Raw genomic sequence first — 24,946 nt, 5'->3', positions numbered from 1 at the left:
TCCAACAATTTAAAAATGCATAGATGAGAAATATATATATACAGGGAGGGTATCAAAATAAAGATTACTTTTAAAATACAAATTATCTTAATATAAATCACAACTACTGCATCCTTATGTGGGATGCAGTCTCATATAAAGGATTGGTCAAGCCAGAAATTAGCATGCAGGTAAAAGACTACATTTTATATGTTCAAATCTGTATCCCATCAGAAATAGTTTTGTGGGACCAGTTCAGAAATATCAAAATATTAATACCTCTGACCATACATGGCTATTCTGAAGTACACACTGAAAATTTATTATAATACCAACATTATTAGTGTTTTAGAGATGTTTAATATCCCTATAAGATATAAAAGGAAAAATAACCTAAAAGTGCAATATATAAGAGAAACTATCTTAAATGCAAGACTTATTCAACTTAGACAGTGATAAACATAGAAGTCATTAAGCCACTTAGACTATCAAAAAAGATGTAATCAATACTGAACAACAATCATTTACAACTTTTTCCTTATAATTCACTATTAAATTAGCAATTGAAACATTAAAACAACGTGCAATGTAGAAATTGTGCAATAAGCAATAGTAAGGTTTACTACTGCAAAAGATTTTTTCTTAAAATTTAATGAAATCTAGTAATGTGCAATCCTTAACGAAAAGATAGAATTTAAACATTATTGTATTATCTGCCACACCCTGTACATATATATGGAAATATGATACTGATATACAAAATAAAATGCTATATCAAATTAAGTGCACTATATATTAATTTATATCCTGCAAAACCTGTCAATGATATTATTGTTATAGGACCAAACACACACTCCCGTACAAGACTGTTATCCTTCAATGAGGGCACTTTGCCAGATTCTCGAATTCCAGACAGCTCGAAGAGTAGCAAACAGTTCAAGAAATCTTTCCACATGATCAAGATGATGCTCTACAATGACTAGCATATGGGAAATTCGGTCTGCCAGCTGACAGCAACGGTCGGAAGTTGCCATGCTGGCCAGCCCCAACTGTCAGGAACGCTCTCTTGCAGGGGAGTCACGAGGCAACTGGGGATACAAAGAAAGAAAAAGCAATCTCTTGGGAGATCTACAAATTATGAAGTTATTTGTAACAGAGAGAGAGAGAGAGAGACAGAGAGAGAGACAGAGAGAGATAATCTGTAGCAACAGTAATATACCAGTTTTTAAATGAGTCAATTAAAAACAAATCTTATTATATTAAGACTCACCTCATCTGTATGGTTTGGAGTGCAAAGAAGCAAAGTTAAACAGTGATAACTGTGGATAAAAATTTTAAATGGTAACAACTCCTTTTGAGAAAAGTGCACATTTTTGGCAGTAGTTTGGCAAATTTGATGAAATTAAAACTGTTGAGGGCTTTAAAGACCTGGAGTCATAATGTGGAATTTCAGAGAGTATCCTTAGTTGATCTAAAGATTAGCAAGAATCAATAATGGCTAATCTGTTTGTTTGTTATTTGGTTTTTAGGAGCATTAGCAACTAAGGCCATATTGCTCCAGGGATATGCGGTGGTCATTCCCTGACCTTTCTGCATCCTCCGTATTTGGTAGTCACGGGCTCGAACCCCGGTCTAATCAAGAAGTGTGTGCTACACACACTGCTGCTCCTGCCCACCTGGCTACAGAGGCGCCTATGGCTGATCTAAGATTAGCCTTTATTGTCAGCCCACTGAAAGATTGAGAATAAAGTGTGATGACACTTATGAAATTTTTTGTTATCCATGATGTACCAGTTTGTTTGGCTCATCCAAGAATTGACACCATTAAGTTTATTTGATTTGTGTTCACTGTTCATTGTAACAACTGTGATCAATGTAATAACTGCAATTTGATAACTGTTGATTTTAGCTGCAAGAGAAGAAACTAGATTCTTGTCCAAGTGGTAGTCAAGCCTTATGGTCACTTGCCAAAGATATTGGCCACAACTTCTGTCCTTCTATCTTTCTATCTCTGTTACAACCTGATGGTTCTATTTCATCCTCAGCTAAAGATAAAGCTCAATTATTAGCATCCTATTTATTTCTAACTTTTGTATAGATGATTCTGACAAAATTACCTTCTACTCTACTAACCACATTCCGCTCAATACCTCTCATGGCTTTCCAGAAGGAAGTTGCTAGATGAATTCTGGGCTAAAATCCATTATTCGGGTACCACTTGTCTATGCACAGTGGGCGTGGTTGTAGAACAGAGTGATTGTATGGTTGAGTTCTGTGATTGGGTGATTATTGTGAAGGCATTTTCTTTCTGATTGTTTTGTATTGTCGAGGTGGGTGGGTGCTTAGCTTAGGTAGGGTGTTTATCTCCCATCCTGCTGTTTTAAAATCGGAAAACGAGTTCCCAATTTAAAAACAATGGCAAGTGGAGGGATAAACTCCCTAGGCATACCAACCTAGGAGGACAGTGGGCAGGGAAGCAGTGAGTGGCACCTGCCAATCACTGCTTTGTTCCTGTACATTTGTCAAAATATGGACTAGTACCCAAAATCTGGAGTTTTACCAAATTCTGAACAATCTTGATACCAAGAAAGCTCCAAGTCCTGATGGAATTTCTCCACTTGTTTTTAAAATCTGTGCTCCTGAACTTGCACCTGTTTTGTGCCACCTTTTTAAACTTTCTTATCACACTGGTGATTTTTTCTTCAGCATAGAAATTTGCTCACATCCTAAAAAATAGGGTGACAAATCCCTTTCTTCCAATTATCATTCCACTGCACCTACTCTACTCTTTTCCAAATGGAGAAATTCAGCAACTACCAAATCTTAAATGATCTTGAAACCTTTCATCTGATCAAAGATCACCAGAATGGATTTTCTGTCGGTGTTGATCCACTGGAGATATACTGGCTTACGTTAATCATCTTTGGATAAATCAAAAAAAAAGGGGGGGGAGAGAAAAAAAGCATAGTGAGACTCAAGCAGTTGGTATAAAGGTCTTATAAACAAGCTCCAACCTTATAGACTGCTAACTGTTTTTTGCAATTGGGTTGCCAGTTTTCTATCTGATCACTTGCTACAGGTGATGGCACTCTGTCTTCTAACTTCTCCATTAATGCTAGTGTCCCACAAGATTAGTTGTTTCTCCAATTCTTTCCACTGACTAGAAATCCCATCCATAGTTTTGAGGATGACAGCACACTACACTCTCCTTGGCCTACACATGATTTGCCATTGTTACTCTTTTATAGTAATGATTCAGATCAAAAGGATGAAAAAAATACTAAGTAGTCTACTATACTAACAGAGTAATAAATTCTATTTCTGCAGACATATACTCACCTGTAAAGGTGCACAACACAACCAACTCCGTGAGGTTTGCATAACACCAACTATATTCCACTGATCTTTTTCAGGATCATAACACTCTATTGTATCATGATATCTAAAAAAAAGAAAAAAAAACCAGTTGTATATATTTATAAAAATTCAAGAAAAAAAAATACAAACAAGATCACACAGAATGACTTTAATAAAAAAAGAATGTGAGAAATATATAACACATACATAAATATATGGTACTAAAAATTTACATTTGCAGTTTCAACACTGGTCCACATTCATACCCTGGTTTCATACAAGTAGTCTGATAAGTTAACTAGACTAGAATTTTATGAAGATGACCAAATGGTTAGTTCTCCAAGCACTCCAAGTTGGTGCAGCATAGCCCAGAAAATTCAACAATAAAAGTAGCTTACAAACTTGGAATATCTCAGCATTCTGTTTAACAGAATTTTTTAATTAAATTTGAAAATGTTTTCATACAAAATTACAGTGATGAGTAAATTTCCCAAAAATGATAAGCAGAGAACATTTCAATTTGCCAGATTGGCAGGGCAGAGAAATGTACTGTTACACAACCTGGTTTTCAGATGAAGCTTTAAGCTTATTTTCATTTGGATAGGATGGTAAACAAGCAGAACATATGGTTTTGGGTAATAGAACCTCCCTGCCAGCTTTATGAGAAAAGTAGCCATTTTGGAAAAAAAGGTCAGTAGTCTTTTCAAGACATGGTTCAAGTGGACCCTTTTCCTCAACAAAACTGTTAACTGACAATGAGTATCTTAGGAAACATTTAAATGCATTGGCATTTCACAGATCACCCTGTATAATAAAAAGTGGCATTCATTCATGGTTTCATCCTTAATTCAAACTTTTCTTCCTCTTCCTTTATTCCTTCTGCTTCTGTTCTCTGAAATAATCTTCCTCCACATACATGAGTTATTCTTGAGAATTTACCATATTGTGCAAGGCTTCCTTCCACCATATTGCTAATACTATCACAAACACTGTGTGTATATGTATTAGTATTAGGTTGTAAGTTAATAGTATTAATATTATTAATACTACATACAAACTTACAACCCAGGTATATTCAAATCCAAGGTCAAGTTTTTTTCTGGCTTCACATCTCTTTACACATCACACAGTAGCCAAGTACTAGAAGTTTAAACATTTTTTTTTTTTTTTATGAGTATCCCCAAGCACAAGAGGTTGTTGTTGTTGTTTGGTTTTTAGGAGCATTAGCAACTAAGGCCATATTGCTCCGGGGATATGCGGTGGTCATTCCCTGACCTTTCCGCATCCTCCGTATTTGGTGGCTCATGGGCTCGAACCCCGGTCTAATCAAGAAGCATGTGCTACGCACTGCTACTCCTGCCCACCTGGCTATGGAGGCGCCAGCACAAGAGGTATTAGAACCTATAGTACTTAGTACTATACATGGGTTGAAGGTTGAGAAGATGAAAGAAGATACTTGTTGACATTAGACTTGAATTTCTGTAGACTGTAATTTTTAGGAAATACGTATGAATGGAGGTTGTTCCAGGAAAAAGGAAGTTTGGTTGTGGCACATGTTCAGACTGGTCTGGAAGAGAGCAGGAATTACAGAAGCCAATTCAGAAGAACAATGCCTAAAAAGTATCTAAAGAGAAGGCATGCAGCAGAAACAAAACATCAATGAGACAGAGTAAAGAGATTTTGTTAGAGATGAGTTTGTTAGTGAACCTAACTGCCCTCTTTTGAATGGAATCTAGAAGCCTGAGAGAGAGAGATCTAGGGATACCACCCCAGGTGTGGGAACAATATTCCATGGTAGGGTGGATTTGCAATTTGTACAGAGTGAACAGCTGTTTGGAAGAAAAGTAATACTGAGAGCGAAAGAGAAATCTCAGGTTTTTAGATACAGAGGAAGCAATATTTGTAATGTGCTAATGTGCCAAGAGAGGTTATAAGTCAGTGTAATCCCCAATAGAGATAAATGATTTTGCCTAGAAATCAAAGTATCGTCGAAGATAAGCATAGTAATAGTATTTGCCATATAGGCCACAGAAGTATTTGCCATATAGGCCACAGAAGTATTTGCCATATAGGAAGCAAAGAAGCCACAGGCTTTTGCTGCACTGATAAAAAAAAAAAAAAAAAAAAAAAAAAAGATAAGAAAACACAAATTACAGCAGACTCTCGATTAACCGGTATCGGATTAACTGGGACACTTCAAGACTCCAAATTAAAAAAAAAAAAAAAAAAAAAAATCAACCAGAAATCAAAAAATTCAAGTAATAACTAGAATAGGTATAAACAGATAGTTTGCAAGTCGTAAATAAGCGACAAGCTGTATTATAATTCGTCACTGGGAGATTAGTGTACCTATTATCTTGCAACCCCCACTGTCTTCACACCTGCCGCTCAAAAAAAAAAAAAAAAAAAAAGAGACCAAATGTTTAGTTTGTTTTAGTGCATTGCGTCGATTTTGTTGTGTTCTGTTGCAGTGCAAAAGGACAAATTTGGTTTCGTTATTTATGTCAGGGACGTCAGAATTTTTTTTATAGTAATTTTTTTTTTTTTTTTTGTTTAGAAATCGCGAAAATGATGGGCAAACACAAAAGAGTTGCGTTTTCAGTTAAAGAAAGACTTCAAATTATTCAAAAGTTTGAAAACGGTGCATCTGTTAAATCTCTAAGGAACCATTATAATGTTGGTGACCAAACCATATGCAACATCTTAAAAAATAAAGGGAAGCTATTAGATTTAAAACCGACATCGTAAAAAAATATAGGAAAACATCGTATTGGACAGGCGAGTAGTGTGTGGTAAGTTTTTTCGATTTTTATCTATCGCCATATTTTTTACATAAGTTGCTGAACATTTTTCAATACAGTAAGTCCCCGACTTACACAATTATGGATTTCCGTAAATTTTTTTTTTAATTTTAGGATTGTAAAATTTAAAACAAACAAAAATAATAAATAAATAAAATAAGCAATCAATAATGATGATCACTGAACGCACAAGTTGCACAAGTGAGATACAGAGTAACAAGAAAAAAAATAGGAAAGAGAAGATTCTTACAATTTATTTATGTTTTTTTTTTTTTATATGACTGAAGATTTCAGTGAAGGGGACACATTTCACCACAATAATGTAAAAACCCACACAATTCCAGCTATCGGTATTATCGCAAATGCAATAAGATTGAGTTTACTACCCGTTTATAATTAGATGCACGAACAGAAAAGCCCAGTAACCTGGAAGGTGCAAATTGTTTAATGGCACTGACCTCCAGAAATGTGCTTTATTAAAATGTGAGTTCACGTGAGGTGATAATAGTGTTTCCCCCTTAACACTGTGAAGTTCTTTTCAGAAAATTTCATTTTCTGAAAAGAACTTCATTTTCACCATGATAATGGTGCCAACTAAGAGAATCTACCAACAAAAGGAAAGCGATCGATTTGGATCAGAAAATTAAACTAATAAGGATGTATGAAAATGGGCCAAACATTAACAAGTATCGTGCAGAATTCAGATTTGTCAATAATAATATAGTAGTAATATGTTATTAGGCATTCCCGAGTTACGTAAAACTCGACAAAGTAAGAAGTCCTGGAACGTATGTCGAGGACTTTTGTATTTTTGAATTAACCGGGAAATCGATTATCCGGGATTTGTTTTTACCATCTATCTATCCTGGAAAATCAAGAGTCTACTGTATATGCTTCCATCCTCCCACAGGTAACTTTCCAGTTGACCTTTCAACTTATTCAAATTGTCTGTCTCAACTACCTGCAAGAGCAACTATTCCAGCAATTAACAACTTGCTGACTAAAAGAAAACTTCCTACAATCTAATCTAAAACTCAAGCCCTGTAATTGAAATTTATGACCCCTAGTTGTGGAATTCTTTATAACAACGAGAATTCGACTTTCGTTCATTTTACTAATCGCTCTCAGAGCCTTGTAATCGTCAATCAGGTTATCTCTGAGGTACCTGGTTGCCAAGCTCTGTAGCCCACATAATTGGAGTCTTTCCTCATACAGTCGTCCTTCTGTCGATCTCACCATTCGAGTTGCCCATCTTTGAACTCTTTCAAGAAGATCAATGCCTTTTTGTAGATGTGATCTCCATACTTGGACAGAGTATTCCAAATATGGTCTTACAATTGCCTTATACAGTGGGATTATGACCTCCCTATCTCTACAGGATAATGTTCGATAAATCTTCAATAGGACACTATGGGCTTTCCTGGCTGCCTGTTCACACTGTTTAGGAAACTTCATATCTGCCTGTATTGTAAATTCCAGATCCTTTTCCTCCTCCACTGTTTTTAATTCAACCCCATGAAGTGCATAATTTATTTATGGGTTGCCCCTACACTGCATTTAGCAGCATTAAAACATAGCTGCCACTTCTCAGACCATCTTTGAAGTCTGTTCAAGTGGTCCTGAAGGAGCACTGTGTGGCACTGATCATTAATAATAGGAGCGGAAGAATCCTTTTTGTGACATAAGACACAACTTAATTTTTGAAGGACTGAAATCAACTAAGTTATCTTTGCCCCAATGGAGAATTACCTGTAGATCAGTATTTAAGGAATTGGTAGTGGATATTTGAGAAGTTGAAGCTGTTTGTGCATGGAAGGTGGAATGCAATGTGCTATCATCAGCAAAACTATGGACAGTATTTCTGGTCAATAGAAGAATGTCATTAATATACAAGAGGAAAAGAGTGAGAGAAAGAACCAAATCTTGGGGAACATCAGCATTAGTGAAGTCAGAAGACAGAGACATCTACCATTACCTGCAATGAGCAGTCAGAGAGGAAACTGGATACCTAATTACAAAAAATAGGTGGCAAACCATAAGATGGAAGCGTATTTAGACCTTTATACCAGACATAATCAAAATTCTTTGAAATGTCAAAAGCAACTGCTTGAGTTTCATCAAACGTTTCCACTGAATTTGCCCACAAATGGGTAATATAAGCCAGAATATCACCAATGGATCAACAATGATGGAATCCATACTGGCAATGATTGATCAGATGGAAGGTTTCTAGATAGTTTAAGAGTTGGCGGTTAATTGGTTTCTCCATTACTTTAGAAAGAGTAGAAGTGCAATGGGACGATAATTGGATGGGAGGGATTTGTCACCCTTTTTAGGAACTGTAGTAGTAGTAGTAGCAATGATGCAAGAAAGCAAGCTTATTAATAAAAAAAAAAAAAAACATACACAGTTCACCCATCCACTTCCACAACAACAGATAGAGGCCTATTCCAATAACCAACCACTGCTGGCTGAAGACAAACATCCACACATCTATCCAGTAAGTGGAAGAATGCCATTAACATTCAGCTTACTCAATCCATTCAAGGCTTTGAACACCTCAATCAGATTTCCTCGCAGCTGCCTAGTCTCGAGATTCTGCAATTTGCAGAACTGAAGCCTTTCTAGGTAAGAGCACCCTTTTGTTCCCTTCACCAGTCTGGTTGCCCTTCTCTGCACCCATTCTAGCATATCTATATCCTTCCTAAAGTGAGGCCTCCAGACCTGTATACAATACTCAAGATGTAGCCTAATCATGTCTTTGTACAAAGGGATAATTACCTCCATATCCCTGCTAGCAAAGTTTCTGTATATCACTGACAAGACCCTGTGAGCTGTCCTGGCAGCATGTCTGCACTGCTCAGAGAATTTCATGTTACACTGCACTATTACTCCCAGGTCTTTTCCATTATCCGCTGCCCTGCATGTAGTACCATACAGTTGTTAAGTTACTCTCGGGTTACTGCTACCCATATCCAGTAGTACATATATGCCACGTGTAGTATATTGTTATAATCCTTTATTATTATTTTGTTAGAATATTAATATTTTATTGTTAATGCAATGTTAATATGAAGTACTGATTATTTTAATTTTTAATGTGATTAGGGCAACATGTAGACAGTGCATACTTTTATCTATGAAATACATACTACGGAAATTAAGTATTACAACAAAAATGGAACTTTCAATGCCTTTAAATGCCATTGTGAATTTTAAGGTAGTTACATAGTTTAATAAACATCTATTGCATAGCAGCATAACAAAGGGAAAGGAGTTCACTTTATTTTACATACCTATCCCATCCCTCTTCACCTCCACACACATAAATTCTTTCATTTACCACTGCGACACCAGGTTGATAGCGCCTCTCCCTCATAGGTTTTCTGGAACGCCACTCATTACTAACAGGGTCATAAAATTCTACTTTATTTGTATTTTCTGTTGAAGCATGCCATCCTCCTAATAATAATAAAAAAATATAATAATTATTTAATACGCAGGAGTTTAATTAATTAATTTATGGCTGAATCACACAGCTGAAATTTAGAAGGTAATAGTTAGGCAATGTAGCAAGGAATAATACAAAAAAAAAAAAAAAAAAAAAACAAAATGCCACCAGAAAAGTGCTGTACAGAAGAATTATACAAATTATACTCTGATAACATGTCTGTAGAAGAGCTATAAGAATATGTGACAAAATAAAGGACCAAAATTTATCATGAATCATGATGTGTTGAAGTACTATGCATTTTTTTTTTTTTGAGTGAACTCTATTACTAAAATAAAAGAAATTCACATTCTAGCTGTTCTACATATTCTTCTTCGGGAAGTAACACACACACAGTTTCAAATAGCACATGCTGTGAAGGGCACCAAATTCGAAATAAACCCAAAAATAGAAGTAAAAAATAATGTTGAATAAACATTTTTTTTTTTTTTTTTTTAATAATATTTATATTCGTAAGCAGAAACATATGCACACGTGCAGTTTGAAATTTCACACACTTAATTGATAATTTAAATTGGAAAATGGAAATAGATGTGAAAACAGATAATGAAAAAGAGTGAAAGACACAGCCCACTGTCATAAAATAAGCTATGCAACATGACACAGAAGTCTGAAGATATAGTAATTTGTCCAAATACCATGGCAGAGGAAGGTAACTATGGAAGTTTATGATGAGAAGGAAAAAGACAGTTATGAATCTGTGTTGTCAGCTTTTCTACAATGTTATAAAAATATGGGTTGCTGAATACCTTTGAAAATTAATTTTCTTTATTCCTATCTTGGTTTTCCCCTTCAGAATTTGGAAGATGTAAATGATGAGCAAGGGGAGCACTTTCACCAGGGCATTCCATGATGGAAAGGCAGTACCAAGGTCAATGGGCTACTGCCCTGATAGGAGATTACTGCTGGTTTATTAAGATAGAAAGCAGCAGTAATCTTCCATCATGACAAAAATATCAGGGAAGACAGAAAGCATCTCTCTAGGTGGCAAACATTTCTAAGGAAAGAAAATGTATGTGGTACATTATATGCTTGATTGTATTTTAAAAGGAAAAAGACTCATTTTTAAGATAGAATATGTATTATTATATGATATTTGAAATCAGTAATTCATTAGGCTACTAAAATTTCAGCATATCTTTCAATGGAGGTGTGATACAGATACATTTTTGGAATCAGCAGATCAATTTCCTTTAGAACCTGCACCTTTTGCTGATGAGGTATGAAAATTTTTGGCCAGTGCAATTATGATCTGTAGTATTTTGGTAGGGCAGCATATATTATACAAGCTGAAAAAAAAAAAGGAAAGATTAATTACAGAACATTAGCATTAGTAGAGGCACATGATGCAATCATCAGAGGCACAAAAAAAAAAAAAAAACCCCTTCCCATTTCACTGATCCATTCATTCTAAATGTTTGTTTAGTTCTGCCTTGATTTTATTTAAGCTATCAACTTCCATAACAACAGATGGAAGTTTGTTCCAGCAAACATTCCAGCTGTTCTAGATATTCTTCTTCAGGAAGCAACATACATAGTTTCAAATAGCACATACTGTGAAGGGCACCAAATTTGAAATAAACCTAAAAATGGAAGTAAAAAATAGTGTTGAATATACATGTTTTTTTAATGTTTTTAATAATATTTATATAGATAATAAGCAAAAATATATGCACATTTTGAAATTTCACACACTTAATGGTCATTTAAATTGGAAAATGGAAAAAACTAAGAGAAGGATGTTTCTATGTTATGTTTAATACAATTTTTAAAACCCTTAAGAGCATGTTACGTAAATGAAACATGTAAAACATACTGCATGTTTTAAAAATTTAAAATTTTTTGAAACTTAAAAGTTACATAAATAAGTATTGTAATTCATTAAGAAAAGAAGAAATATTGGCACTGTTTAAGCAGAATTCAAAACAGTCTCAAAACATTTTCCAAAAATGAAAAATAAAATGGGCACACCTGTTAGGTGTCCCACCACCATTTTTTCTACAATGGAGGCACCATTGTTGTCACATTAAGTGTAATAATTAATATTAGTTACATTAAAAAGAATATCAATAAAATAAAAATAATGTAATTAAAGCTCGGTAAATTTTGAAATTAAATAACTACACTCTCAGGTATGCCAAATTGGGCTTGCTATCTGGGAGTCTAAAACACTAATGCCACTGATATTCACATGACACTCAAGTCAAGTGGACCTAATTTTGGTGAAGTCTGGTTGGTCTGTGACAGCCAAATCCTCTGCTTGCACCTTCATGATGGTGGGACTATTAGTAATCCTGGGTATAACTCCCATGTGCAAGTCCTGAAATAAGGTGCCTAGCATACTGGAGGTGACTACCCAGGTGCAAATCAATGTAAGCAGGGGTGTCGAGGGGTGGTGCCCACACAACAGGAATGCTGCCATCTGTGTTACCAGTCAATACTAGGTGGTAGATGACACTCATCAACCAGTGCATTACCACCACTTTGCTTATTGGAGGCTTGAAGGGACCAATTTTTAGTCTCCAGAGCAAAGCTCTGGCAAAGGCAATTCCCCCATCTCTTCTATCGTGTAGCATGATTGATGTCTTTTGAGTAAATGATAGACATCAGGTGGGATCCAATCTTCATTACATTTCGAGGGTACCACTCTAAAAAGGTACTGGTATTGGTGTTTAAGGTCACAAGGGCAGCTGTGGCCAAAATGTGCCATCTAAAAATTTATTTGCAGGTCAGCCACTATACAGTCCATTGGACTGAACCTATTGGTAACTCACTAGGAGGTTACCAGATCAGCTAGTGTATTATAATCTCGCTGCCTCTACTCCAGATGGTGACTGAACGGAGTCAAAGTATTGTGTATGCGGGAGGCATTGTTGAGGGCATGTTATGTAAAGGAGCTCGGAATATTCTTGCTGTGTGTAAGCAATAGCCAAAAATTTCATTACTTCATACAGCATGTCCCACCTTTTTTCACTACTGAATACATCATGAATTGTCAAACTAATATAACAAACTTATCTGCAAAAAGACCTAAACCTTCCCAAACACTTCCTCGTACATTTCACAAATATACATGGTCACAGTTCTAAACTCACAGATCTCCATTTCCACTTAGTCTGCCAAACCCCATGAACTTTTTCAGACAGAATCCCAGTTATCAGTGGATTCAACCACTGCTCATCTCAGTTGTCCAAATTATTTGCTGTATGATTCCTTTCACTGGTCCTTGAGGTTGTCACAGACATTCTTTCAGATATGCCAGACAAGCTGTACTTGCTACCTGGGAGTCTAAAATGCTGACGGAACTGATATTCGGGTGACACTCAAATCAAGTGGACCCAATTTTGGCGAAGTCTGGACGGTCTGTGAGAGCAAAATCCTCTGCTTGCACCTTTACGACAGTAGGACTATTAACAATACTGGGTATAACCCTCATGCACAAGCACACTGTGGGTGACCACCCAGGTGTCGCGCTCACACTACATGGAGGTCTGCCACCCCTCTGTGTTACCGCAATACTGAGTGGTAGATGACTCTCATCAAACGGTGCAATACCACCACTTTGCTTATTGCAAGCTTGAAGTGGTGGAAGCCATGTTTAGTCTCCAGAGCTAAGTTCCGGGCAACCCTTCCCATCTCTTTTATCATGCAGTACGACTGATGACTTTTGAGGTTATGATGGACATCATGGCGAGATCCAATCTTCTTTACATTTCAATGGTACAGCTCTAAAACAGTGTTTGCAGGCCAGCCGCTAGTTAGTACACCGGACCAAACCTATTGGTAATTCTCTGGGAGGTTTCTGGATCAGCTAGTGTATAATCTTGTTACCTATACTCTGCCAGATAGTAACTGGAGGGAGTCTGAGTAGCGTGCAATGGGGGGGGGGATTGTCGAGACCATGTTATGTCAAGGATCTGGGTATATTCTTACCGTGTGTACGCCATATCCAAATTTCATTACTTCATACAGCATGTCCCCCCAACTTTTTTTTACTATTGAATACACCATCAATTGTCAAACTAATACATACATATTTCCCGAAAATTACAGTCTAATGTCAATAAATATCTTCTTAGTAATTAGTATCCAAGCGGTATTAAGTACTATCGGTTCTAATACTGCTCGTGTTTGCGGTTTTCACAAAAAAAAAAAAAAAAAAACCTTCAAAGGTTGTACCTGTGCATAAATCCATTCTCAATATCTCCTATTAGAGATAAGTAATTTGGAACCTCCTCTTTTTGATCTTCTCTGACTTTAGACGCTGGCTAAAGGCAAACACATCTATCCTATAAGGAAAACTCCCATCAGCTGAGCATGCTCAAACAATTCAAAGCTTTATACACCTCAATCAGATCACCTCGCAGGTGCCCAGTCTCCAGACACTGTAATTAGCAAAACTTAAGCCTTTCTTCGTAAGAGCAACCCTTTGTTCCATTCACTAATCTTGTTGCCCTTCTCTGTACTCATTCCAGCAGTTCTACATTCTTCTTAAAATGAGGACTCAAGACTTGTATACAGTACTCTAGGTGTGGCTTGACCATTGCCTTATACAAGAGGATAATCACCTCCTCTTTCCTACTAGACAAATTCCTGTATATCATTGACAAGACACCATGAGCTACTCTTGCAGACCATCTGCATCGCTCAGAAAACTTCATAACTGTCTGCACAATTACCTCCAGGTCCTTTTCATTCTCTACCACTGTCAGTGTAGTACCACACAGTTGATACATTACTCTGGGATTACTGCTTCCCATATGCAGTCTTTACATTTGTCAATGTTAAACTTCAGTTGCCATTTCTCAGCCCATCTGCCCAACGTTTTTAGATCTTGTTGCAGCAGTAGCGTACTGTCATTAGTGTCATTAATAACCCTGATGATCTTCATATCGTCTGCAAACTTGGACCATGAGCCTGATATACCACCATCAATATCATTAATAAATACAGAAAACAACAATGGACCCAACACTGAACCCTGAGGGACTCCACTAATAACATTAGTCCATGAGGAGCAGTGTTCATTGATTATCACTCTCTATCTTCTCCCACCCAACCATCCCTTTATCCATAACAGCAATTTGCCTCCAATGTCACGCTGCTCCAAGTTGTGCAGCAGTCTTCCAAGTGCAACAGTATCAAAAGCCTTTCTAAGATCCAAATATATGATATCAAAATTATGTTTTGCATCCAGTTCCTTTTTGACCACATCATAGTATCCAATCAAATTGGTCAGACAAGACTTCCCCTTAACAAACCCATGCTGTGTCCGAGCTATAATTGAAGTCTTGTCTAGATGATCCTGCATTGCTTCTTTAACCAGTGCCTCCATTAATTTTCCTGGAACAGAAGTTAAACTAACAGGTCTGTAATTATTTGTGTCACCCTTTGATCCTCCTTTGTGAATTGGGGTCACATTTGCACATCTCCAGTCCATCGATACCTCCTGAGTCCAAGGAAGCTCTCATAATTATGGCTAAGGGTTTGCTTACTTCCTTTGCTGCCTCCTTTAACATAACTGGATAGATCCCATCCACCCCAGGTGCCTTTCTTATGTTTATCTTCAACAATTTTTCTCTCCACTTTGCTCTCAGTTATTACATAATCATCTAGCTCACTGCCAGAGTTTAATTCACCTCTGGCATTCCCCTTCCTGAATACCTCCTCATGAGTGAATATAGATGCAAAATACTCATTTAGTTTGTTAGCTACCTGAGTAGGATCATCAACAGCTGAACCATTGATATTAAGTGAACCAATCTGATTCATCCCATTCCTTCTAGAGTTTACATAAGTAAAGAACTCTTTGCTGTTTTTCTTTTGCATCCTTTATGAAAGATTTCTCATAATTTCGGTTGGATTACTGTTTCAAACCTTCTGATGCCAAATTTTGCTCAGATCCTGTCAGTGAAATTATTCTTGTAGGGATGAAATCCTTTATTCCCCACTCCACCTTAAAACCTTAAAAATCTTGTCCTTTTTCTAAACCTTGGTTTTCCAATCAATGTGCTAAGGCTGTTCAAGTTAAGAATGTTGCATATTGCAACTGGCTTGTATCCAAATCTCCGGATTCATTTTCGGACTATACTTGCAACAGTTGTAAAACAGTTATTAATCAGTCCAAACTAGATTTTGAACACACTAATTTTGAACAGACTAAAAGTAGAAAACTTGCTTCTTGTCCAAATGGTTGTCGAGAATTCTGGTCTCTTGCCAAAGCAATTGGATACAAGTTTTGTTCTGCTACCTCTGTCTATTCCCACATCTGTCAAAACCAGATAATTCTATTGCCACTTCAGCCAAAAATAAAGTTGACCTGCTAGCATCCTATGTTTCTTCCAACTAATGTATTGATGATCTTAGTAAATCACCTCCTACCATTCCCAGTACACTCCAATAAATAACTCCTGTGGTCTTCCATCAAAAGGATGTCAGAAGGATTTTGAACAATCTTGATGCTTAGAAAGGCAATGGTCTTTTTCTAAGGCAATGGTCAGGCCACACCTTGAGTACTGTATACAGGTCTGGAAGCCTCATCTTAAGAGGGATGTAGAGCTGTTGGAACAAGTACAGAGAAGGGCAACAAGATTAGTGAATGGAACAAAGGGTTGCTTTTATGAAGAAAGGCTTAAGTTTTGCAAATTATAGTGTCTGGAGACTAGGCACCTGCGAGGTCATCTGATTGAGGTGTATAAAGCCTTGAATGGTTTGAGCATGCGCAATGCTGATGGGATTCTTCCTCTTGCTCAGAATAATCAACTGAGAGGGCATAAATTCAAATTGAGGAAAGACAGATTTAGGATAAATGTGCAGAAGTTTGCCTTTAGCCAGTGGGTAGTAGGTTGGTGGAACAGACTTCCATCCTTTGTCATGGAAGTTGATAGCCTAAATAAATTTAAGGCTGAGCTGGACAGGTATTTGGAATGAACAGAGGGGTGAAATGGGAGCGTTTTTTTTTTTTTTTGGCTAATGCTGCATAAGCTTGCTTTCTTGCATCATATGCCTCTACTAATGCTAATGCTAAAATGCTAAAGCACCAGGTTCTGATGGTATTTCTTCACCTGTTCTCAAAACCTGTGCTCCTGGACTTACTCCTGTTCTGTGTCACCTTTTTTTTTTTTTTTTTTTTTTCAGTTTCTTATTCCAAAGGTATTTTAAAACCCTTCTGCTTGGAAATTTGCTCATATCACACCAGTTCCGAAAAAGGGTGACATATCCCTTCCATCCAATTATCATGGCACTTACTTATACTCTTTCTAAAGTAAGGGAGAAATCAATTAACCACCAGCTCAAACTATCTAGAAACCTTCAACTGATCAATGATCACCAGAATGGATTCCATTTGTGATCATCCACCGGTGATATTTTGACTTATGTTAGCATTAGCATTAGTAGAGGCATATGATGCAAGAAAGCAAGCTTATTCAGCATCAGCCAAAAAAAAAAAAAAAAAAAAAAACCACACACCACTCCCATTTCACCCCTCCGTTCGTTCGAAATACCTGTCCAGTTGAGCTTTAAATCTGTTTAGGCTATCAACTTCAACAACAAGTGATGGAAGTCGGTTCCACCAACCAACCACCCGCTGGCCAAAGGCAAAGATTGTCCATAGATGTTACCCATCTATGGACAAATTCAATAGAAAAGTTTTGTGAAACTCAAGCAGTTTCTCTTGACATTTCAAGGGTTTTGTTCATGTTTATTATAAAGGTCTTCTAAATAAGCTTCCATCTTATGGTTTACAACTATTTTTTAAAATTGGGTATCCAGTTTTCTCTCTGACTGCTCACTGCGGGTGTGGTAGATGACTCTCTGTCTTCTAACTTCTCCACTAATGCTGGTGTTTCCCAAAGTTCAGTTCTTTCTCACACTCTTTTCCTCTTATATATTAATGACATTCCAGTGACCAGAAATCCTGTCCATAGTTTTGCTGATGATAGCACATTGTATTTCACCTTCCAGTTTGAGGAAGCTTGCTCTGAACAAACAGCTTTAACATCTGGAATAATCAGATGTTAAAGCTGTTAAATCTAGAAGGGAATCAGCAATTCCTTAAATGCTGATCTCCAGGTAATTCTCCGGTGGGGCAAAGACAACTTAGTTGATTTCAATCATTCTAAAGTCATGTCTTATATCTCACAAAAAGAACCTTCTGCTCCTATGCTTATCTTCGATGACACTCTGATTTCTAGGCAAGATTATATATCTCTATTGGGGATTACCGACTTCTAATCTCCCTTGGTATAAGCACATTACAAATATTGCTTCCTCTGCATCTAAAAAACTGGATTTTCTCTTTTGCTCTCCGTGTTACATTTCTTCCAAACAGCTGTTCATTCTGTACAAATTGCAAATCTGCTCTAGCATGGAATATTGTTCCCACATCTGTGGGACCCAAATCTCTCTCAGGCTTCTAGTATCCACTCAAAAAAGTTAGGTTAATAATTTGCTACACATGCTGCAGATCCAGAATGAGCAATGACTCATCTGTAACAGTCTCTCCACTATGTCTCACAGATATTGTGTTTCTACTGTATGCTTTTTCTATAGATACTTCCATGGGCACTGTTTTTCTGAATTTGCTTTTAGAATTCCACTCTTTCTTCCAAACTAGTCCAAATGCTTGCTACAACCAGTCAACATACTTTTATTGTCCAACTTTAAAGTCACAGAACCAACTTTTCTTTTTCCTCATTTATTCAACTTTTGTTTTCTGGAACAACCTTCCTTATACATATTTCCTGAAAATTACAATTTACAGAAATTCAAGTGTAATGTCAACAAATATCTTCTTTCATCTTCTCAACCTTTAGCCTACACATGGTACTAAATATTATAGGTTCTAATATCTCTCGTGTTTGGGATTTTCATAAAAAAAAAAAAAAAAAAAAAAAAAATTTAGCTCATACAGAAAATAACAAATAAACATAATAATGATTTTTTGGCTTATTCCGCATAAGGTGGATCTAAAAGTTAGGAAATTAGACTATTTTACCACCAGGAGAAGAGTAATTTACTGCAGGTGAGCAAAAGATGAGAAGTTATCAAGAATAATAATAGCTACTTCAGTCCTTTTTGATTACCAATCACTGCATACAAATTCAGTACCAGATCCCTAATTTGGTGACTCAAATTAGATAGAACCAAAAACACTTGGCTATATTCAAAGGTGTCAACTAAATTCCTAGGAAACTTTGGTATACTAAGTGCCATGATTCTCTGATCCACAGTTGTTTCTGAAATACAAATCACATCTACAGCAGTTTCTTATAATTTACATGCTCATAATTTATCTCTAGCCTGGAAAAAGTGTTTGTTGATTTTCATTTTTTTTTCACACTGCTTTGATAATTTTGACGCTAGAATTGCTGCAATGGTCAATTTGTCCATTTGCCTACTTTAAACCGTTGCAGTTTTGCAGCCCTTTTAACTACATAGGTGTGAGTCCATGTAATTTCTTAACTTTCCATTAACTTACAGCATGAACAATTGCAAATAACTTTGCACACATTTTTCTTTAAAATTTTATTTTAGCTGTATACCTAAAACTGCCAAAGCAGTCAATTTGATTTGCAAAATTTCATTTCGATAAAATTAGCTAATTTTTATATAGTTAATCAAGTTTTTGAATTTATTTACCTTGTGACAAACATTTCTGATTCAAATCACCCAATGGTTTGTGCAAGTACATGCTCAGGTGCCTATGTCTGCACATCTGTGCATGCCACTCAGGTCTCAGCATGTACATATATTAATGCACAATGCCATTTTAATTTAGTCTGCGTGAAACTTTATACATGGAAAGGTATTTCAGCAATTTTTACAGTTCTAGTTCAAAATGACTGGTAACAGCAGTTTCGGGTATTTTTTGCTAGCCAGTGGTTCTAGTGTTAATGGAGGTGGAGAGCATTCTTAGCATAATTTATATAATGTATTGTCATATTGTAATAAAATTACATGGTGATTAATATTCTTATTTGCTTTTTTTTTTAATATGTCTCTAGGAGAGCTACTAGTCCTATTGATTATTACCCTGTATTTTAAGTACAGGCTAATCTTAGGACACAAAATCCAAAAAATACAACTCAGCACATGCTTGGTCTCTAGACAAGAAGGTCTAACACAATTTCATTAAAACACCATTAAAAACAAGTACTTACCAATAACATAAATGAAATCCTTTACTACACATGCTGCAGATCCAGAACGAGCAATTAGCATTGGAGCCATTTCCATCCATATATTAAGTCTGGGGTTATAACATTGCACTAAATCAATTCCATCTCCATCTTCAAGTACTGCACCACCTTAAATATGCAATTATGGCATATCACAGGAGATATTAAAAGCATTTTAATAATATATAGGCTAATGCAACATATGAGGTGCGATCAAAAAAGTCGGGGGACAACTAACATTTTGGGAAGGATGAAGCTTACCAACTATTTGGATGGATCTCCTTAGTAGGAACTGTTAACAATTACAAAATAAGTCATTCAGGTTTTTCAAAAGTTGCAAAGAAATTTCAGAATCTGTGTATACATTTTCAAGGAGAATTTAAGTTATGTTTTGAATAATTTCCTCAATCATGACAAATCTTCAACCTTTTAAAAGGTGTTTCAAGCTTAGGAAACAAAAAAAAAATAAAAAAATAAAATAAAATAAAAAAAATCACAGGGAACTAAATCTAGTGAGTATGACAAAGGACTCCACAACAACTGAGTACTTCACCAGAAATTCTTCAATAAAAAATGCTGGGTGTGCAGGGGTGTTGTCATGATGCAAGGACCAGTTCCCTTGAAATCCAATTTTCTGGCCATCTTCTTTGGACAGTGTCATAAAACCACTACAACTGTTTTTTAGTATTCCTAGTCCACTGTTTTACCATATAGGACAAATCATAATGAACAAAATCCTGTAAGTCAAAAAATATAATAAGCATGAACTTCACATTTGATTAAGATTGATTTGGGTTTTTTTTTTTTTTTTTTTTGAGTCTTGGAGAAGACAGACTTTTCCATTGAAAGGAACAGGCTGTTGTTTCTAGGTCATAGCCATACTCCAAAAATATCTCATTGATGATGAAAGAAACAAAGTGTGAGTCAGCAGCAGCATGTTGACAATATGCAAGATGCAATATCCCAATATGCAAGAACTTGCCACTCTCTGTGATAATCAGTGAGCATGCAAGGCAAATGCTGAATTGTATTGTATTCTCAAATCTTGTGTTAAAAATAATTTACAACAAAGGCTGTTTGTCCATCTTTGACAAAAGAGCCTTTGTTAAACTTTGCAAACAACCAATGAAAAGACTTCAAACAACATATAGAATCTTTATCCAAAAGTTGTTTTTAACATTTCACAGGATTTTCTTGTACTTTTTCCTAATTTAAACAAAATTTGTGCAAACTCTCTGATCAGTAAAAATCACTCATTTTAAAAAGAAACAAAATACATAAAATATCTATTCAACGTGTACAACTTCAGACTGATGCCTGTGTGAATCATCAGTCTGAATGGAAAAAAAAAAATCATAGGAGCTAAATCGAGTGATTATGGCAAAGCACTCCACAGTGATAGAGTGTGTAGGGGTGTTACTATGTCTAGATGACTCATCTATACATAGTAACAATGTCACAATGTCAAGATACACAGTCAGTCTCTAAACTTTTTTGTTTACATTTCATATATGCTTTTGTATAACCAGAAAAAGTTTCTAACCTGCTATACTGGCCTATTTATAGCTGCAAAGAAGTTTTTGCTCGAGGTGGAGCTTTATATAGTAATATTAAATGTCATTATTATTATTTTATATTTTAACAATAAATAAATAAATATCAGTTTATTACATGAGAATGCTATACAATGCACATCCATCCATTCTCATGTGTTACGTTGAATGACTCAAGGCCAGACAGGCTTATATAAAAATCACATACTGCCTTTTTGTGGAATTAAATCACAGACCACATTAATCTAATTAGTAAAGACTTAGATATTAGCACAATTATAAAAAGACATATGACAAATAAGTAGAAAACAGTTAAACCTAATAACAAGTATAGGATAAATGAAGCAAATAGAGAAGAAACTTAGTATAAATATATGAGCAGTCAGGTATATGTGCCATGAGCCAAAATAATGTGTAAAAGCCATGCACAGGAAAGTTAATTAAATAATAAAAATATTGTATATGCACACAAGCCAATGACTAATAGAATATATTGAACTGTACATGAAAATGAAACCATAACAATCAGAAACAGATTGTGATTATTATCTACCAGTTATAGCTACACCTAGAGATTACCTACATTGTTTACATTTGTGCATTGATTTTGAGATCAAAAAAATGGGAAAAATAATTCTTATTAGAGTAAAGGAAAAATACAGCTATTAATTAAAACCATTTTAAAGTCTAGTAAGATGTAATATATCATTAGGTCATCAGCATATGAAATAATTGATAGAATAAGTGTCATGGGGATTGTCATATAACAGTAAGGCAGAGATGTTGAGAATATCAGTAGGAAGCATGTACGGTATTCTCCATGACCATTTTCATATAACACATATGTGCACACTGGGTTCCAAGACTACTCACACCTGAGCAACAGCAAGTTTGCAATGGAGGTTTGTCAGAAGCTGCAATGGATGGTTACTGAAAATGGTAAGATTTTGCACAAGGTGATAATGGCGGATGAGACATGGCTTTATCATTTCAACCCAGGGAATAGCAACAAAGCTCTGCTAGAAGTCTATGTCATCATCAACACCCGGAAAAAGCAAAAGTTGAAGAAAGATTATGGTCATCCCTTTTTTTTTACATTCAAGGAATGGTTTAGCATTAGCATTAGTAGAGGCATATGATGCAAGAAAGCAAGCTTATTCAGCATCAGCCAAAAAAAAAAAAAAAAAACAACCACTACTCCCATTTCACCCCTCCATTCGTTCGAAATACCTGTCCAGCTGAGCCTTAAATTTGTTTAGGCTATCAACTTCAACAACAAGCGATGGGAGTCTATTCCACAAACCAACTGCCCGCTGGCTAAAGGCAAATTTCCGCACATCTATCCGACATCCGTCCTTCCTCAATTTGAATTTATGCCCTCTCAGGTGATTATTCTGAGCAAGAGGAAGAATCCCATCGGCATTGAGCATGCTCAAGCCATTCAAAGCCTTATACACCTCTATCAGATCACCTCGCCAATGTCTAGTCTCCAGCCTCTGTAATTTGCAAAACTTAAGCCTTTCTTCGTAAGAGCAACCCTTTGTTCCATTCACTAATCTTGTTGCCCTTCTCTGTACTCGTTCCAGCAGCTCTACATCCTTCTTGAAATGAGGCCTCCAGACCTGTATACAGTACTCAAGGTGTAGCCTGACCAATGCCTTATACAAGGGAATAATCACATCCCTGTCCCTTTTAGAAAAATTCCTGTATATCATTGACAAGACACCATGAGCTACTCTTGCAGCTCGTCTGCATTCAACAACAAGCGATGGAAGTCGGTTCCACCAACCAACCACCCGCTGGCCAAAGGCAAATTTCCGCACATCTATCCGACATCCGTCCTTCCTCAATTTGAATTTATGCCCTCTCAGGTGATTATTCTGAGCAAGATGAAGAATCCCATTGGCATTGAGCATGCTCAAACCATTCAAAGCCTTATACACCTCTATCAGATCACCTCACCGGTGCCTAGTCTCCAGACTCTGTAATTTGCAAAACTTAAGCCTTTCTTCGTAAGAGCAACCCTTTGTTCCATTCACTAATCTTGTTGCCCTTCTCTGTACCCGTTCCAGCAGCTCTACATCCTTCTTGAAATGAGGCCTCCGAACCTGTAGACAGTACTCAAGATGTGGCCTAACTATTGCCTTATACAAGGGAATAATCACCTCCTTATCCCTGCTAGAAAAATTACTGTATATCATTGACAAGACACCATGAGCTACTCTTGCAGCTCGTCTGCACTGCTCAGAGAACTTCATATCTGCCTGCACAATTACCCCCAGGTCCTTTTCATTCTCCACCACTGTCAGTGTAGTACTGCAGAGTTGATACGTTGCTCTGGGGTTACTGTTTCCCATATGTAGTACTTTACATTTGTCAATGCTAAACTTCATTGCCACCTCTCAGCCCATCTGTTCAACCTTTCCAGATCCTGTTGCAGCAGCATAGCAGTAGTGTCCTTAACAACCCTGCCAACCTTTGTATCATCTGCAAACTTGGACATTAAACTTGATATCCCATCATCAATATCATTCATAACACGAAAACAACAACGGACCCAACACTGAACCCTGAGGAAATCCACTAATAACATTAGTCCACGTTGAGCAGTGTCCATTGATTACCACTCTCTGTCTTCTGCCACTCAACCATCCCCTTATCCATAGCAGCAATTTGCCTCCAATGCCACACTGCTCCAATTTGTGCAGCAGTCTTCCATGTGCAACATTATCAAAAGCCTTTCTAAGATCCAAATATATAATATCAAAGTTATTCCCTGCATTCAGTTCTTTTGTGACTACATCATAGTATCCAATCAAATTGGTCAGGCAAGACCTGCCCTTAACAAAACCATGCTGTGTCTGAGCTATAACTGAATTCTTGTCTAGATGATCCTGCAGTGCTTCTTTAACCAGTGCCTCCATTAATTTACCTGGAACAGAAGTTAAACTAACAGGTCTATAATTACTTGTGTCAGCCTTTGATCCTCCTTTGTGAATTGGGGTTACATTTGCACATCTCCAGTCTATGAGTACCTCCCCTGAGTCCAAAGAAGCTCTCATAATTATGGCTAGGGGTTTGCTTACTTTCTTTGCTGCCTCCTTTAATATAACTGGATAGATCCCATCCACCCCAGGTGCCTTTTTTATGTTTATCCTCAACAATCTCTCCTCCACTTTCCTCTCAGTTATTACAAAATCATCCAGCTCACTGCCAATGTTTACTTTACCTACATCATTCTCCTTCCTGAATAACTCCTCATGCGTGAATGTAGATGCAAAATACTCGTTTAGATTGTTAGCCACCTGAGCAGGATCCTCAACTGTTGAACCATCAATATCCAGTGGACCAATCTGATTCATCCCTTTCCTTCTTGAGTTTAAATATGTAAAGAACTCTTTTCTGTTTTTCTTTGCATCCTTTGCAAAGGATTTTTCGTAGTCTGCCTTTGCCTGCCTAATCTCCTTTGTGACTTGGTAACAGACCAACTTATATCTATCATAGGCTTCCATGTCACCCATTAATTTGTATGTATCCCATGCATTTTTCTTCTCTGCCACATGT

At 36.6% G+C, this 24,946-nt stretch overlaps 1 protein-coding gene across 1 annotated transcript in view; it reads right to left on the bottom strand.

The window, feature by feature from the left end:
* Nucleotides 1-768: 768 nt before the first annotated feature.
* The window catches only part of LOC150076775 (kelch-like protein 24), a 57,496-nt gene continuing 33,318 nt past the window's right edge, over nt 769-24,946 (bottom strand). The window contains exons 9-12 of the mRNA XM_090386116.1: nt 19,812-19,958; nt 9,434-9,599; nt 3,319-3,421; nt 769-1,067 (exon numbers count right to left, since the gene is read on the bottom strand). Coding sequence (XP_090242242.1) covers nt 1,032-1,067; nt 3,319-3,421; nt 9,434-9,599; nt 19,812-19,958 — 452 coding nt within the window. The 3' untranslated portion in view covers nt 769-1,031. The remainder of the gene's footprint in view (nt 1,068-3,318; nt 3,422-9,433; nt 9,600-19,811; nt 19,959-24,946) is intronic.

Source organism: Mastigoproctus giganteus, chromosome 12 (genome assembly GCF_048544385.1).
Source record: "Mastigoproctus giganteus isolate SK-2022 chromosome 12, ASM4854438v1, whole genome shotgun sequence".
NCBI classification, from domain to species: Eukaryota; Metazoa; Arthropoda; class Arachnida; order Uropygi; family Thelyphonidae; genus Mastigoproctus; species Mastigoproctus giganteus.
The sequence above is the reverse complement of the archived record's forward strand: the minus strand, read 5'-3'. Positions and strand labels throughout refer to the sequence as shown.